Source organism: Cydia splendana, chromosome Z, assembly GCF_910591565.1.
Source record: "Cydia splendana chromosome Z, ilCydSple1.2, whole genome shotgun sequence".
Classification (NCBI taxonomy): Eukaryota; Metazoa; Arthropoda; class Insecta; order Lepidoptera; family Tortricidae; genus Cydia; species Cydia splendana.
The window spans coordinates 5,135,516-5,154,526 of NC_085987.1; the positions used below are offsets into that span (position 1 = coordinate 5,135,516).

Consider the following 19,011-nt stretch of genomic DNA (forward strand, 5'->3'; position numbering starts at 1 on the left):
AAATATTTCATCTTAGTGATTTTGTTTTACTTTTTACTTCAGCTTTACGATTATAATAACTCGATTGTAGATCACTTAGATAACACTATCCTTTCAGCTCAGTCTCTAGAAATGTTCCATCCTGTATAGTCAAAGTCTGATAAATGCGTCAGGCGGACCGTTTTTCAAAGTCAAAAATGTATTGAGGACGATACCTATACCGATTGGGGTCTGTAACAGAAGCAATAAATTAAACTGTGGGCTGTATGAGAGGTAGGGGACCATTGGGCAGTCGGGAGACTCGGGAGACTAGGGCTACACTACCTCTACTCCTCAAACCGACCAACATTTGCTCAGCGACTTTTAAAAATACCTGTGTTTTGATTCATTGAAAATAATAATTAAATTTGCATGATAAATATAGGAAGTCTAATTTAACTTGATACCTACTTAAGTTTTATCATTTGATGAGTACAATATGTATAAGTACGTATGTTCCCATTATTTGCTCGTGTTACAATAGACATAGAAGTTTTTGTGGCAAAATAAAGTGATTGAAAAATGAAATATCGCCATGTCTGTTTTCGAATTTATTACATTTTATAAGAAGATATAGGTATTAGCTACCGCGAAATACACAACACGTTCGATATCTTCTTCTCTTTTGATATACTTATTGGTAGTTTCTATTCTTTTGGCACTTTTATTTATATATATATTTATATATTAGGGGACATCTTACACAGATCAAACCTAGCCCCAAACTAAGCAAAGCTTGTACTATGGGTACTAGGCGACGATATACATACTTGTATAGATAAATACATACTTATATACATAGAAAACAACCATGACTCAGGAACAAATATTAGTGTTCATTACACAAATAAATGCCCTTACTGGGATTCGAACCCAGGACCATCGGTTTAGCAGACAGCTAGGGTCACTATCCACTAGGCCAGACCGGCCGTCATTTTTATTTTTTGCATTTGCCTTAAGTATTGAAATTTCTCGGTAACTTAGGTACCTACAGCAATTAGAAGTTTGAATGTATGACTTATCGATAACAGATTTATCGATGTTTCATTTTCTCGAACACTCGTTTTTACCACAAAAACTTCTATGTCTGTACATTACAGAGCCCACCCGGTATATATTCCGTCGCTGCCTTCGAGCAACACGGAAGGGAGGCGGCATTCGCACTATTTCCCCTCTGCCGAGGTACAAGATTAGCGCGTCAATCTAATCTAGCGCGGGTAATAAAACTAGTTGCACTTGGATTTTTCACTAGACCGAGTCCAGACGCGCGCGTGAACACTGCTGCACAAAAATGCCTGTTTGCTCGGTTTTTTGTTATAAAAAGAGGTCGGGGACATCAAATTTACAAAAAGAAAGTGTTACATTTCACATGTAATATTTTTTTTACATATCATACGTTTAATTACATACAAACACAATTATTATATTTTAGTCTCATGTAATTGTTGGATTTATCGATTTTGCTCGCTCAGTACAAATTGCGGATCGGTCGAGCGACAAATCCGACTTCTCATCTCTCAGAATACAATAACATACTTCAACGAAAATGTGTTAGTGTGCGTGTTGTGACACTTGTCACTCGTCCGTACACAAAAAGAGATCGAGGTTTGCAAGATTTGTCTTTGACGTGTGTCATTTTCTATGTATTTGTGTCGTCATTACAGATTGGATTTTGTATGTAAGTGTGTGAGAAGTGCGACTGTGTGCACCTTTCCCCCCGCGAAAAATGGCAGAAAGATTTGTACGGTGAGATATCGCTTGGGCCCCTCCCTTCCGATGTGTCGGAAGCCGGTGTTGCTCGAAGGTCGCTGCCACTGTATGTACAGCCAGCTGCAGAGAAAAGGTACCACCCCTGCATAGAAACTTCTGTGTAGCGGTGGTACCTTTTCTCTGCAGCTGGCTGTACCACATTTCTAATTGCGCAACTGACACAAGAGAACAAGCGATACCATAAAAATAATGTTTAAAGTAAAAGTTAATGTCAATATAATGCGCGCAGTGATCTTTAGTTAGAGCGCCTCTCACAAAAACGTCATAAGAGGAAATGTGATTCACAGTTCTGACAGTTCTCACCATTACCTATTATGTAGTTTGATTTATTGACCGACGCGTTAGCGAAGGTCTCCGTTTTAACTCGGGCATTTTGTTTTCGTATGTCCGGATGTTCGCCTCTACAGAGCCTCTACCATCAGTTTTGACATTGACATAACGCTCACGTCTACGTAATTTACTTTCTGTACATCTCGCTTGCACTAATATGCGAGTACGAGCGAGATGCATAGAAAGTAAGTTACGTAGACGTGAGCGTATATGTCAATGTAAAAACTGATGGTAGACGTACAGGTCGCAATTCTTCACCGATTCTGTATCATACGGGAATTGCGGAATTACATTATGGGGAAAATGATTTTCGTTCATTTAGGCATACTGTATAAGTAGTTACTTATACAGTATGCCTAAATAGTAACTTATACAGTAGTTACTTATACAGTATGCCTAAATAGTTACTTATACAGTAGTTACTTATACAGTATGCCTAAATAGTTACTTATACAGTAGTTACTTATACAGTATGCCTAAATAGTTACTTATACAGTAGTTACTTATACAGTATGCCTAAATAGTTACTTATACAGTAGTTACTTATACAGTATGCCTAGATAGTTACTTATACAGTAGTTACTTATACAGTATGCCTAAATAGTTACTTATACAGTAGTTACTTATACAGTATGCCTAAATAGTTACTTATACAGTAGTTACTTATACAGTATGCCTAAATAGTTACTTATACAGTAGTTACTTATACAGTATGCCTAAATAGTTACTTATACAGTAGTTACTTATACAGTATGCCTAAATAGTTACTTATACAGTAGTTACTTATACAGTATGCCTAAATAGTTACTTATACAGTAGTTACTTATACAGTATGCCTAAATAGTTACTTATACAGTAGTTACTTATACAGTATGCCTAAATAGTTACTTATACAGTAGTTACTTATACAGTATGCCTAAATAGTTACTTATACAGTAGTTACTTATACAGTATGCCTAAATAGTTACTTATACAGTAGTTACTTATACAGTATGCCTAAATAGTTACTTATACAGTAGTTACTTATACAGTATGCCTAAATAGTTACTTATACAGTAGTTACTTATACAGTATGCCTAAATAGGTACTTTTGACATAGTCTGACATCAACTTTTGATGCTGACTGTATAGTATTCTAATGTCTTTGGGCAGCGGTCGGCAACCTTTTAGCAGCCAAGGGCCACATAGTAGTTAACGAAGATGACGCGGGCCGCACTTTGGTAATATTTGTGACTTTGACGTTTGTCAATATTAATAAATAAATATTAAGGAATATTAAGGACATTTTTTTATACAAATTGACTAAGCCCCATATGGTAAGCTCAAGAAAGCTTGTGTTGTGGGTACTCAGCCAACGATATATATAATAGGTATATAAATACTTAAAACATAGAAAAACAACCATGACTCAGGAATAAATATCTGTATCATCATACAAATAAATGCCCTTACCAGGATTCGAACCCGGGACCATTCGGCTTCATAGGCAGGGTTACTAGCCACTAGGCCAGACCGGACGTCAAAATAATACATCATACAAAATAGTGAGGTTTGTCAATATTACATACAAAATAGCCAGGGAGGCTCGCGGGCCGCACCGCGGGCCGCTTGTTGCCGACCGCTGTCTTTGGGTATTGATAGATATGGGTCGGGAGGGCGCACAAGTGACACACAACGTAGCTGTTAGCGAACTGCTTTATTTAACCCGTTACCTGGTTTATATCGCGGTGGGCGCAGCCACCATGCGTACTTACATCTACCTATGCATGCATACACAACAGGTATGCTTGCGAGGCAAGCAAAGGCAATTCAGACCGCGCGGAGGCCGTAATGTTTTCGATTAGAAAGTCCGTGACCTTGAACTTTGTTTTGGAGCATGTACAGCCCTCTTAAATGACCATCGGTGGACCTTAAGTCGTTGCAATAAGGATAAGGTATACGGTACGAATTTTTAGTTGCTTGATGGTACTCTACAAATCCGGCAATATATGTGGTTACCACACTGGATGCGAATGGCACGTCGCTCCGAAGTTTGAGCGAGACAACGCTATGCACGTATTATAGCGACAACCCGCTCGCACATCGGAGCGACGTGCGAAACGCATCCAGTGTGGCAACCCAAGCTACGGGGGTTGTCACACTGGATGCGTTTACGTGCTTTTACGCCATTCTAAATGACATGAAGTTGGCAGTTTGGCACATGAAATGAAATACAAATAATATGTTTTTGGCAAAAATTTCATTTTGGTACAAGCTTTTATCGCTGACTGTACTTTTCTTACGACAGACAACTAGTAGGTACTAATCGAGACAATTCTAAAAACCCCTAACACAGTTAGGTTGCGTTGTTTCATCACAGAGTTCCTATGGCCACCTCCTGTCTCCATCATCAGATCAGTTCGACAGTACCATATTATTATATTGTCATCAGAACTACATACAGCTGCCAATTTTCATGACGCTACGACCCTTGGAAGATGGTTAAATTAGTTACCTTAGATTCCATTACATAGTTAGTTACATACAGGTCGAGAGTTCCTATGGCCACCTCCTGTCTCCATCATCAGATCAGTTCGACAGTACCATAGTATTGTATTGTCATCAGAACTACATACAGCTGGCAATTTTCATGACGCTACAATCCTTGGAAGATGGTTAAATTAGTTACCTTAGATTCCATTACATAGTTAGTTACATACAGGTCGACCTAATAAAAGCTTGTTAGAAAAAAAAAGCTAATATATTAGGTACTATACTTGGTCAAGCAGATCTTGTCCGTAGAAAAAGGCGGCATATTTGAAAAATGTAGGCGCGAAGGGATATTGTCTCATAGAAAATTTGAATTTCGCGCCTTTTTCTACTGACAAGATTTGCTTGACCATCTATAATTATAGTCCGACAAAAAATTGTAGAAAATCATTGAGTGCGCCACTTCCTACGTAACTGTTACATTTTTGACGTAATATGCTTAAACATGGCAACAATTTATTTAGTATGGAATTTTTTTAGCTCCAATTTATTTAATTTCTACTAGGTCTGGCTACTGAAATATTACACAAATGTTTGGCGGGAAATTCAAAAAATCTTGGGCTGGTCACACTTTGTGTAGTAGGAATTATAGTTTTGATACTAGAAAATATTTTTGATTTTCTGTGCACACGTAAGGTACCTAAGGATATAAGTTAAATATACGTTGACGTGCACTCAAAGTCCGCTCACATAATTTCTACCACTATTTAACGTACAGTCAACGATAAACACATGAGGTGTATTCGGGTAATACCCAATGTCGGATAATTCTGAAATTCAGATGAAAATCACCCTTAATTCCATCATAATAAAAGTCTCTTTTCGGAATTATCTGACAGTTTTCGACATTCGGAATTACCCGAGTAAACTGTTAACACTTTCACACCATATACCATTGTAACAAGGCGAAAAATGAAATGTAGTGTAAATAAGACCTAGCCCGATAATACCGTAATATTAATCTATCACCAAAAAAATACATAAGTACTATGCCAAATATGCTAAATGCTAAGTAATGCAAAATATTTATAGAGCACCAACCTCCTAATTTGTTTACATTTGTTTAGGAGCTGTAAACATTTCAGTTTTTCGTTATACAACGCTACACGTCGAGTTCGCACATTGTCGTAATTATTTACGAGCTTAAATAATAGTTTGCGAACCTCACTTAGCATAGACATTATTAATATTATTTAAAATAAACCCCTTATAAACCGCAAACAATTTGAATGAATGACATAAATTGACAACTGACTTTATAGTGTAAACAACGTTATTTACGGTATTTGACGTCTGTCACTCACTACAGCAACACTACGTAAAATGTCTTGCACATTGAAATCACAAAGGAAAACAACTGCACTGCGAACGTTTACGTTCTACGTCTTTTTTTTTTTAATTTTAGTGTTGTCCGGACACCACCGTTATGAATCGGTAGTCGTCTAAGTAAATCGATATGAATATTTCATTTTAGGTCGCAACAAAGCATTATTAAATTTATTATATTTACTTTCGAATAGATAGTGTATCGATTTCTGAACGATCCGGTATTGACGTTTGAAAGTAAAGTTTTTGTATTGGTGCAGTTCGTCGTAGTTATATTATAGAAAGCTATAAATGTTTTGTTCTGTTTGTTTGTTTTGTTCGAAATAAAAATATTTCATTTCATTTCATTTCATATGTGTCTGTCCCACTACTGGGCAAAAGCCTCCTCTCTCCCTTATCCGAATTATCTATTAATAAATTTAAGAATTATGTAAAGCGCAAACTTATTTCAGGGGCCCACTGATTAACAATCCGCAGGACGGTATCGGCCTGTAAGTTGTTGTAACTGTCAAAATTTTGTTCTAACTGACAGGCCCGACTAAAGCTTATTATACCACACAAGATTACATAATAATACAATGTGGGATTAATTGTTATTCGAAATGATTATTTATTTATTAGGTATATTTGATTATTGATGAGGAAATGGATATTCCGATAGTTTCAATTTTGACGATAGGTGCGACCTACTAGGTCGATGTATTAAATGCATTTACCTTGCGGGAAAAACATATAATTTTAGCTTTATTTAAATCTCAAATAAAAAATCATTATACGTCACAATTCGATACCTCAGTCTATGTGCCATCCAATCGTAATCGCTTGCTGTGACAATCGATTTGCGTTAGTTACATCTCTATATACGTCAGTCATAATGTGTCAAATACCGTAAATAAAGTTGTTTACACTATAAGCTTTTTTTTTTAAATCATAGACAATTGGTGATACAACAACGAAATATCTGTCAACAATTTTTGGCTAGCCAGACCTATTTTATGTCGCACTATAGTCAGGAACAGTTACGTAGAGTCGCACCAAGAAAAGTCTGCAGCGGATTTGATAGCCCACGCAGTGTAAGTGTTATTTATACGTCATAATTTCATAGAAGTTTGACGTTTAAAATGACACTTGCACTGCGTGGGCTATCAAAATCGCTGCAGATTTTTCACGATCTGACTCTAGTTCCTACGGTGCTCCGTAGCTAACACTGCTGTGTTAGCTTAGTCTACCATCATTCATAAGAATAGATAAAATATAATAAACTCTTTGCTTTTACTGTAAACAAATAAACATGCAACCTCCAGCAACTAGGGCTGTTGAAAATATTATTGACAGTCATGACAGATTAGTGTTCCAGAGAGAGTTCTCAAAATATTTTTCTGATAATACAAATATTTATTTTCGCGTTGTGTGAGTGATTGTGTACATTTAGTAACCTACTTACTGCATTATCTGGAACTAGGAACAGTAGGAACCATTAAATACCTACCCGTAAATGTCATCTAACAAAATGGTAAGTCTGTTCTTTTTACCTAACTTGAAGCGATTGCTCTTTCAACGATTACTGTCCGTTTTTTGCCCCCACGTGTAAGTAATGTTTTTCACAGCTCATAATTTATGTTTTTATGTAAGGTGTGCTATATGGAGCATTAGTATTTTCTTTGCATTCCTGCAGCCAAAAACTACTGTTTTTAAAACGCCACAAAAACATGAAGTCGCGACGTTTCCGTCCCAGCTGAGTCGACGCCGTTTTTTTACTGCAATAGATATGGAAACTTGCGTTAATATCACCCAAGCGCTAACCAATCGCGTCCGCCGTAAACACCAATGTAGATAACCTCAAAATGTTCGAGCTTAAGGGTCAGTTTACGCTGGTTTATCGCTAACGACACGGTCGATAAGCGATAAGAATAGAGTTTTGGAGAGATCGCGGCGCGGCGCGCGCGCCGCCCGACTAGTTTTTAGTTTAGTTCGCCGCCGCTCGCCTTAGCGTGCGCACGTGTTGTGTCCTCAATGGAACGAGGTAGTCGCATGTTTGTGCTAACCCAGTGAAGTGTTATGGAGGAGGTGCGAGTGGCCGACTGGCCCGAGCCGCCCGGCGCGAATGCATGGCTCCCGGCTTACGGTTTCCAGCATGAGATTGACAAAGACGACTATTTCGGCTCCAATGGTGAGTTGCCATTAGAGTTGGAATCGGGGCTTTGTCTGTGCTTTTGTGTTCTAATTCCGTTTAGTGTCTAACGTTTCGATACCGATGCATGGTGTTGCAATTTGTGATGTGTTTTGTGCAGCGCACTCGGGTTCGGTTCGACGTTGCAACGCTTGCACAAAATAACAGTGTAACTTTTGTCGCGCTCGAGTGAATGTCCCAAAGTTTCACATGAAAGTTGAATAAAAAGCGTGTGTTAAAGTGGCGGCTTTTATTAATTTACCTTTGACAGAATAACGTTTCGTTTCGTGTTTTACGGTGTGAAAGGTCGATAACCTGGCCCGAGTGTGGTTCTGCTGCAGTGCTACTTATGTAAGAGCATAGCGATGCCTTTGCGATTTTTTTAATTTGCCATAACTTTCGCAGACTCGTACCCTTGTTCTCATAAATTTCAACTTTGCCCTTTGCGAATAAGCTTCAAATTCGTTTGTCTAGGAGCCGAGATCTTGCGAAAGTTATGCCGTTGTCCCGTTAGGGAGTTATTCTGATTTTCTCTGTTCGTGGATTGGAAACGAATTCGTTCGTGATGCGATGTGTTGATGCTAACTGTAAAATGCTACGGCGTTTGAATTTGGTTAAACCACATTAAAGAGGATCGCCTTAATAATTTCAGACACGATACACAATTGAGATCTCAATTTGCATCTACCTAGTCTAATCTCAAAGAAACCATGTTTACCAATTATACCTAAGTACCTACTTCTTAGGGTACCTAATACCTATAAATAATAGTACTATCGTACAGAAAGGAAACTTCCTACAAAACCGAAGTTTGACAGCGGTTCAGGGTCGAATCTTGCTATCCCTTTCTAATATATGGCACTATCCCTTTCGGCTATTTAGGGTTGTCAAAATTCAAGTGATTATCTTATCTGTGGTCGTGCACGCAAAAGGAAGTCAAGTGGTGCCAACCCTAATAATTGCTCGGAGCAATGCGGAGCCGAGTTTGGCCGATCTCAGGAGTTTCGCACCCCTGCTAATACGTAGGATATTCATAGGTATTTATCAATTCTAAAACTCGTAATAAGGTTTGCTATAACTATAAATTTGGCTTACCTACCTATAACCTATTTATTGCCTGCTAGGCCTATAATATCTTGAACAAGACGAACTGCTCGAAAGTCCTAGAGCAAGTAGTCTATCTTCAAGTTAGGTTGTTGACTTGTCGCGCAAAAATCAATAGCCAATCGCTGCAGGCTATCGTCACTTGCAACAGTTGCAACTTTTCAACATTTCCCCAACACGTCCAAGGAAAGATCGTGCTGTGGAGAAGTCATCAACTCATCACACACGTTTGAATTTCGAACATGAACTCCTAAATGTTTGGTGATTGGCAGGTTACTGTCATCGAATATACCTACTGTGCTTGAATCCTGTGTAAACAAGGGACTGTTTCCATAGCAGCTGACTGTGCACCTGCTGCCTACATAAAGGCCCCAGTACACAATGGGCCATCGCCGGCCACTCCAAGGGACGCAGCCTTGCGGTAGAATGAGATAGCAATATCACTTGCTCCCTCTAACGCATAAATGCGTCCCTTGGAGTGGCCGGCGATGGCCCATTGTGTACTGGAGCCTTAATAGGTACTACAGTTAGGGTGTTTTCTCAGTATGGTTAGGGATCATAAATGGCCCGCTTCGAAAAATGCTTCTAAGAAGTCACAGGCTCACAGCGATGTCAGCGATACGATACCAATCTACCAGTGTCAAAAGTGACGTTTTTTGGTTGGAGAAATGTCACTTTTGACACAGAGATGTAAAGGCTCCTCTTCACGTTGGGCCAACGCCAACGCCAACGAGGGACGCAGCGATGCGGTAGAATGAGATAGCAATATCACTTCCTCCCTCTAACGCATAAATGCGTCCCTCGTTGGCGTTGGCGTTGGCCCAACGTGAAGAGGAGCCTTTAAAGACATACCGATTCGAAAAATGCTTCTAAGAAGTTACAGCGATACGATGCGATACCGATATGTCAGTGTCGAAAGTGATGTTTTTTTGGCTGAGGAAATGTCACTTTTGCTTTTGACAGATCGGTATAATATATCGGTATACCAGTTATCGGTTATACCAGACGTGGCTCACTCCGCGATTTCGTCTCTTTGCTACAGGTAGCTAAAAGTACATCCGTTCCACACCAATGTCGGTGGCTAGCCATAAGCCGCGCGTGGCGCTGTCGCCACCTAGCAGCCATATATGTCCTGATCGTAACAGGCGCGTTTTGTTAGAGAGTGAGTCTTCTGTACCTATAAGTACTATTATTTATTCTGTGTCGGTACCTATTGTATCGTTTTGACTTCTTATTATAAGCATTGTTAGAATCAGGCGTCAGTGATCTAATCTAAGTGTAACTGAAACGAGAATGGGGTTAGGTTATAGGCTATAATCCAGTACTACAAAACTAGGTAACATAACATGTCCTCAAGTTCATAAATAATGAAGTAATACTCATGTACTTTTCACAACACCAACTCGGAAAGGCTTACTTTGCACTTTAAAAACTGATAGCAAAGTTGCATTCTATTCACATGTGAGGCAAACTAATGAAATGCAAATTTGGAGTTGTATTCTTATGTTTGCTGGTAGAATTGAGTTTTAAATGATGATTTTGGATGATAAATATTCAATAACATTCATTTGGATTTGATTTGGTTTGATTTTGTTTGATATTTTACATTTAATATTTGCTTCGGGTTGGTGTTAGTGATGTTTTGATCTTGTCCGAGTTTTTTTCTACCATGATTTAATAGATGTCCTAGGACTACCTAAGACTTTCATATTAACATTATATCCGAGCGAAGATATAACTATATTTTAGTTAATTTTGAACCATAGTGCCTACATGGTGTAGGTAGGGTTTTCCTCGAAGTCGGGTTAGTCGGGTAGAAGGCGATAGGTACAAACAAAAACACTATTAAAACTGGAAAGCCACACTAACATATTAAACACATAAATAAAACGTACATTTTAGTATAATTGAGCCTTTCTTTTATCTTTTGCCTTTTTTTATATATTGTGATTTTTTTTGCCGCTTTTGTGTTATTTCTACTTAGAATCACGAGCTCATTCGATCATAATAGGATAAAAAAATGTCCCAGAGCTTTTTTCCTATTGTGTTACCATTTCCCCATACACTTTGTATGGCGGTAACAAAAAGGAAAGTTTGAAAAATGTATGGAAATTTTAGGACACTTTTTTTCTCCTATAAGGATGAAAAGGGCTCGCGATCCTGACTAGAAATAACACAAAAGTGCCAAAAAAGGTCCCAACATATAAAATGGCAAAAAATAAAAGAAACGCTCATTATCAATGTCTGTTTCACGGCAGTTTTGTTACGTAGGTAAATGAAAATGGAAAATCTCTAGAATTCCGCTAAAAACGACCGTTAATTTCTCGCATTAATTCTAAATTAAAAAAACGCGATCTACTGCTATTCCTATTCAGCTATTTACTATTTTTCTTCACGCTAATCGAAAGAAAATATAAATTCCTTACCATTTCTCCTCAGTAAAAAACCTTCCTCAAGAAATTTATTATAAAATTGTCTAAATTGAGCTATAAATAGCTCTCGCTTCCGGACGTTTTTATCAGAATGGCGTCCATCATCGTTTTAGGGTTCCGTACCCAAAGGGTAAAAAGGAATCCTGACCCTATTATTAAGACGTGGAGACCGTCCGTCTGTCTGTCTGTCACCAGGCTGTATCTCATGAACCGTGATAGCTAGCCAGTTGAAATTTTCACAGATGATGTATTTCTGTTGCTATAACAACAAATACTAAAAACAAAATAAAATAAATATTTAAGTGGGGTTCCCATACAACAAACGTGATTTTTTTGCCGTTTTTGCGTAATGGTACGGAACCCTTCGTGCGCGAGTCCGACTCGCACCTGGCCGAATTTTTAATAATAGACAATTCCGGACCAAACCGCGGTAGGAATGCTGAAAGTGTGTTATTACGATTGAGCCATTGAACGTTAAGTATATTTATGTCTGTTTGCCTGTGAGATGATAATGATAAACATGAGAACTTGTAAGAAAAGCGTCGATTATCCCCTGTCGATGGCTTTAATATAAGGTAAACGTACTAGTGCTCGACATGCTAGTGCCCAATAGATGACACCTTGCTGTCATCTCTATTGACAATGACTTAAGTTTCAAGATGACATGTACTGGGACCGCGTCGAGCACCAGTAGGTTTACCTTATGAGCAATTCTTAAAAAGTTTGTACTTTTCGATCACATTTTAGATTTTTATATAAACTGGTATCCTGGTAGAGTATACGAATCTGAACAACTTCCACCACATTTCCCAAAATGTCCCAGAAAGTTTCTAAGAAACACTCCTTTTTAGGGTTCCGTACCCAAAAGGTAAAACGGGACCCTATTACTAAGACTTCGCTGTCCGTCCGTCCGTCCGTCCGTCCGTCCGTCCGTCCGTCCGTCCGTCTGTCTGTCACCAGGCTGTATCTCACGAACCGTGATAGCTAGACAGTTGAAATTTTCACAGACGATGTATTTCTGTTGCCGCTATAACAACAAATACTAAAAACAGAATAAAATAAAGATTTAAGTGGGGCTCCCATACAACAAACGTGATTTTTGACCAAAGTTAAGCAACGTCGGGCGTGGTCAGTACTTGGATGGGTGACCGTTTTTTTTGCATTTTTTTCCGTTTTTTTTTTCATTATGGTACGGAACCCTTCGTGCGCGAGTCCGACTCGCACTTGCCCGGTTTTTTGTTACCAAATGTGTAAGGAAATCTGGTAACAAAACAGGAAAGTTTTATAATAACTTTCTGGGACATTTTGGGAAATATGGTGGAAGTTTACCAGCTTACCAAGTTTACAAGCTTACCAGATGTGATCGAAATGTACAAACTTTTTGAAAATTGCTCTTATACGGAAGACTGCAGCCTGTAGGTATCTTATGGATGGTATAATATCATCTGTGTTAACCTCTTGTCTGTTTATGATAAGTACCTATCCTTTTTAGTAATTTTGTTGCATATAATGTATTTCGAGCATTCTTTCTGCTATTTTGACTCACCCACGATTTTTTACCACCATAATCCAAGTTATTAGTTATAATCTGTACCTATTTCTAAATATTGAGCTGAAGGCACTCAAATAAATATTAATAAATAAATATAAATAAATAAATATTATAGGACATTCTTACACAGTTTGACTAAGTCCCACAGTAAGCTCAAGAAGGATTGTGTTGTGGGGACTCAGACAACGATATATATAATATATAAATATGTACTTAAATACATAGAAAACAACCATGACTCAGGGACAAATATCTGTGTCATCACACAAATAAATGCCCTTACTGGGATTCGAACCCAGGACCATCGGCTTCACAGGCAGGGTCTCTACCCACTAGGCCAGACGGGTCGTCAAATACGAGCTAAAGCCAAATCAGCGCGCACAGGTTGAAGGTTCCATTTTTCGGTTTTTCGATTATATCTCGGAAACTATGCATCTTAGCGACAAAGGCTACGGCCGGGGACTTGATATATTCACCTCCTAACTAGACCAAACAAAGTTACGGAGTCAAAAATTGTGTTCCTACTTTCCTAGCATTTCCCTCTATACCTTCTTATCGCTTGGCCTATCAGGAGGTCTAACATATTATGTTGCGTTCTCGCGCGCGAGTCCATACTTGAAGTCGAGCTTGATGTATGGAGTCGCGCGCGAGAACGCAACTCATGCTAGACCGCCAGGTGAACGTTCGAATTGGCCTGTAACTCTCGTGTTTATAATAATAGGTATTGCAGGTGAGTGTACAAAGTAAGGTTATCCACCTTGATGGCAAGACTGCAAGGCCCAGCGGTATTATTAAGACGGCTGGAAAGCGTGCTGTGACGTCACGCCACTAATTACAAACATATCGCCAAGTTCAAGTATTCGCTCGCGATATGGCGCACTCAAGGCTACACAGTAAAATAATAGTAGATTGTTAACCAAGGGTTGAAAGGCACCCATTTCTGTCGAGGTAGTTTGGCGCTCGAACGCAGTGAGAGCGCCAATAGTCCGAGACAGAAACGGTGCCTTTCACCCGAGTTAAACACTCTACTTTTCATATCGAATGCGAGGAAACCAAACAAGACAAGGCAATTTCGCAAAATCAGTAATTGAAGTACATAACAGACCTACGGCCATGATTTTTTCCTTAGGACTTACTTGCAATCGGAGACTTTACATGCGTGAAGATTAATCACCCCTAGCCAAAATCATTTAGATTGCAATATTTACGAAAACACACATTTTTTAACAAACTACAACAATTTTAAAATAATTTGTTCATTATAGTATGAAAATGAGCGGGATTGCCTCGTACTTTTTTAATTTTATACTTTTTCGTTCTAAAAGCCGCAACAGACTACCGGACCGCACCGCGACCATAGTGCGCCGCATCACGTAATAATATGATAAAAGTATTTTTAATATTAAATAACAATTTAATTAATAATATAAGAAATTTTTATCTTAAATTTTATTTTAATGAATATAGTTCTAAATAACTTTAAAAACCAATTTAATATCGTACAAACGTTTAACTGTGGCTGTATAAGATTCTGCCTTTGCTCATTTACGCAAGCGTAAGGTTTAAAAAAAAGGTTCCCGCTTTATGAAATCGAGTAAATAGAATTCAACGAAAGAAATCAAGAATAATTTGTTTTTAACAAATTACTTACATCATTTTTTATAAAATAAGGATCAACGTGGGATTTGTAAAATTAAAGAATTACCAATTGTTCCAGACGAGGAAATAAAGACACTATTTTTCCATTTTGTTTCCACCCAGTTGTTCATGGGACGGGGACGCAGAGGAGTACACCACTTTTCTGCGCTAGAGCATAAACGTATCACTTTCTGCGCACCTTTTAGAACAACAACGACCCACTTTCAGAGCATGAGATATGAAAAAAAATTAACCGGCCAAGTGCGAGTCGGACTCGAGCACGAAGGGTTCCGTACCACTACGCAAAAAAACGGCAAAACAATCACGATTGTTGTATGGGAGCCCCACTTAAATATTTATTATATTCTGTTTTTAGTATTTGTTGTTATAGCGGCAACAGAATCACATCATCTGTGAAATATTCAACTGGCTAGCTATCACGGTTCATGAAATACAGCCTGGTGACAGACAGACGGACAGCGGAGTCTTAGTAATATTAGGGTCCCGTTTTTACCCTTTGGGTACGGAACCCTAAAAACCGTGTACCTACCCTAGTGCGGAAAAATAATCTTCTCATGCATGATGCAGGTATAGGATGTAAGCTGACTGTCTTGTACGGATATGATGGTTGTTCTTGTCTAAGTGACAGGGTGATAAAACGGTGTCTGTCACATTCTATCCCGCGGTGTTAAAAAGTGACAATTATTTTTATCACGTGGATAAAACCATCCATAATCCGCCTGCTGTTCAATTTCGTTTTCAGTAGCAATCTCGGTGCCGTCATTGTGTTAGTATTGTGCTTCTCTTACGATTGATTTAAAGTATTTTACCCCTTACTGTATGTAATAAAAAATATTAGTTTAAAATTGAACTTTAATACGAGTAGCTGTCAATAGATTTCAATATCATTTCCGCCATACATATGGCATTGTATGCGGTAAAGGGTTTGAAATCGGCAGAGACAGTGTTGTCATAAACATATATAGGGTTGTTGTTCGTAAATTACGACACGTACTAATTTATACTACAGTTTTCAAGGATATTAGGCGATACAAAGCGAAGCATTTGAGGTAAAAAATATATATACTAGTTGGCTGTAGAGTGCCTAGTGCATATTAGCCTAGAGACTGAATTTAAGCTGCAACTTTTGACATATCCAACCATAGTTAACCTACAGTCTACAGCCACACGATGCGGCGAATTCCATTGCGACCATCGGCGTCATTACTATGTATACAATTGCTGTGTTTTATATCATATCAGTTACAGTAACATTCTAAAATGTCAGTTTGATTGACCAATTACTTATTCTGCATTTTGTACCAATCTTATACTAATATGACAAATCAGTTGAATCTGTCATTTTAGTCAAAAAAAGTTCTCGAAAAAAATTCAACTAGATGACTAAAATTTGGTCAGGAATCAGGATCTTTATCACACAGAGATATAAACTTTATACCAAATCGCCTTTATTTGTGTCGCCGAAATAATTTTTAGCTTGTAAGATTTTACTATTGTATGTATGTTAGTTTGTAAGGTATGTACCTATGGGCCTTAGTTGCCTGATAATAAATGATATTTGATTTGATTTGATTTGATATACATTTTAGTTACAAGTAATAGGTAGCGAAGGAGATGCGTTAAAGACATTGCTTAGGGGCTGTCCATAAATTACGTCATCGATTTTGGACGATTTTTGACCACCCCCCCTATAATCATCCAAAAATCATGCTTCAAATGACCCCATTTCCTCCTACTTCATGCTACCGTCATCCGATGTCCAGACCCCCCCCCCCCCCTAATTTGAAATGACGTAATTTATGAATAGCCGTAATTTATTAATTTATGACGTGATTTATGACCGCTTCCCATCAGGCGGCTCGTCTGCTCGTTTGCTGACTATAACATAAAAAAAAAAAAAAAAATAGCCCCTTATAAGAAAACATAACACTTAACCGAGCGGCCGATCTTACTTTACGGGAACCAGTTGAGTATAGCAGTAGCACCAACTCCATAACGTCGTATGTCTCTGCGATTTACAAAATCACATATGACTATTTGAAAATAAGTCTTAAATCCATTACCAAAAGGTCGTAAGTATTCGTGAGTTCCATTATGTTGTGACGTTTTAGATCTGGGGATTTGTAAAGGTTACCCACGCTTGTGAAAGAATAGAGCACGTTGGCTTGTAAAGAACTGTGGCAAAAGAACACTGAAAAGGGCAGATGAGGGAAGGATAGTCGTGATAAAAGGATATGTATCATATGTAATAGCAAATAGTTATAACTGTGCGCAATCTATAACTTCTTTAAATCTTCATCTTTAAACAAGTACTCTATTGCTAAAACATTGATAGAAGTTTTGTTTGTTAAAAATGTAATTATTTGTTAAAAATTGATTAAATTGGACAATTTTTCATGTGTTTCCTCCAAAAATGTCACGGAGTGGATCGAAGACACAAAGATGCGTGACAAATTGATCAGCAAATAATAATTTTCACTCATTAAAACTGTGAAAATACTTATGTTAATAATTATACCGATTGAGTTTTCAAAATCAATCTTAAAAATTTCGTTTTCTATTTATTATAAAGCCTGACCAGTAATATATGATCATTGTCAAGAGGGCGCTATTATTCTCATGTATATGGTGACAGCCCCAGTAAAATTCCGCAACATGGCGCGTGATCATATATTCCTGGTCAGGCTTTAAAATTCAACGTTTGTCAACATCTATTGTTCTGTTAATAATGTTTCTTTTTTCCAACGACGTGTATGAAAGTGACAAATGTGATCCGTCAACAAACTACTTGACTTGACGCTGCATATGGATTTAGGAATTCCTGAACGATCTAAGCGATCATGCGATCATAAATCATAGATCACGCTTGACCATGCTCGAGCGCACGCATTGGGTAGTAGACACATGTTCATTGACCAATTATAATTCTTATTGCTAGGGGATAAGGTCCACTGATGGTTAGCTGGTTTTGATGTTAGTCAATGAAATGCTATTGGAAATTCGTAAGACGAGTATTTTCTATTGTTGTGTCAGGCGTACTGAACTGATGTATAAATAGCGGAAGTTTTTCAAACGAGTACGACAAGTTCTCGGAAATATACAGGAAACTTTAATTTTGGAAATGGAACTATTCGATTCCCAAAGAAAAGAAAGTACCTATGAAAGGTTCTTACATTTTTCCATCTGGAAATTTATTAATTAATCAAAATTTTGTCCGGCCCCAGCGACGGGTTTTTAGAGAGAAGAAGGGGGGAATGTGCCCGTTTTTCTTAAATGACCAAGTCTCCATTGTTCATAGTAGGTGCCATCAATAAGACATTTTTTTCTGAAAATACGACGTTTAATGTAACACTTCCAAAAATGTACCGCACGGGAATTGTGTGCAACGTGGGAATTGTGTCAATTGTACAACTCGCATGTTGACAACGTCAAATATTGTAATTGTAGTTTACAATTTGACTATATACTATTGCGCAAACTCACGGCTTACCTATACTTTATTCTTGCCAAGATAAATGCAGTCCTTGAAACGTCCGCCTGACATTTGAGATAAACCGTCTCAGCCAGATACTGCAATTGCCAATCAAAAACGACCTAACTCTAAAAAACACCTAATTCCTTTACGCCGTTTTTAAAATAAAGAGGTTTTATGACAGATGAACCGACCAATTTCGAAAGTACTCCCCAATTAACAAAAGAGTTGGCGAGTCACGACTTTACGTTTGGTTACGTAATGTACACGTGACGAAAATATAGTACGTTACTGCCATGAATGTTACATTTTCTAATTAATGATGATCTTTAATTTGCATCGTGTTCATTGTGTTTATATGTCTTCTTAAAATAGCTGTGCGATTTGTGTGATAGTGCAGATAAATTGTAATGTTATCGCTTATCGTCCAGCGATATATTTGTTTTCAACTGTCATCTCAATGCAGTTTATCTTGAAACGCAAAAAGTACTGATATTGACAGTTTTATCACTCGTATGGTCAACACATACGAAGCATAGATAAATTACATTGCACATCAGTGAGCTGCGAAATTGCATCGGGAAATTATGAATTAATTCATTAATAAATTCACCATGCAATTTTACGGCTGATGGTACAGGGTGCGTAG

General features: G+C 38.0%; 1 protein-coding gene and 1 long non-coding RNA gene across 3 annotated transcripts in view; one reads left to right on the forward strand and one right to left on the reverse strand.

Annotated features, from left to right (window-relative positions):
- LOC134804314 (uncharacterized) overlaps positions 1-19,011 on the reverse strand; it is a 538,216-nt gene that overhangs the window by 362,410 nt on the left and 156,795 nt on the right. The gene's annotated exons all lie outside the window — the stretch shown is intronic.
- LOC134804309 (serine/arginine repetitive matrix protein 2) overlaps positions 7,939-19,011 on the forward strand; it is a 208,647-nt gene continuing 197,574 nt past the window's right edge. The window contains exon 1 of the mRNA XM_063777320.1: positions 7,939-8,143. Coding sequence (XP_063633390.1) covers positions 8,032-8,143 — 112 coding nt within the window. The 5' untranslated portion in view covers positions 7,939-8,031. The remainder of the gene's footprint in view (positions 8,144-19,011) is intronic.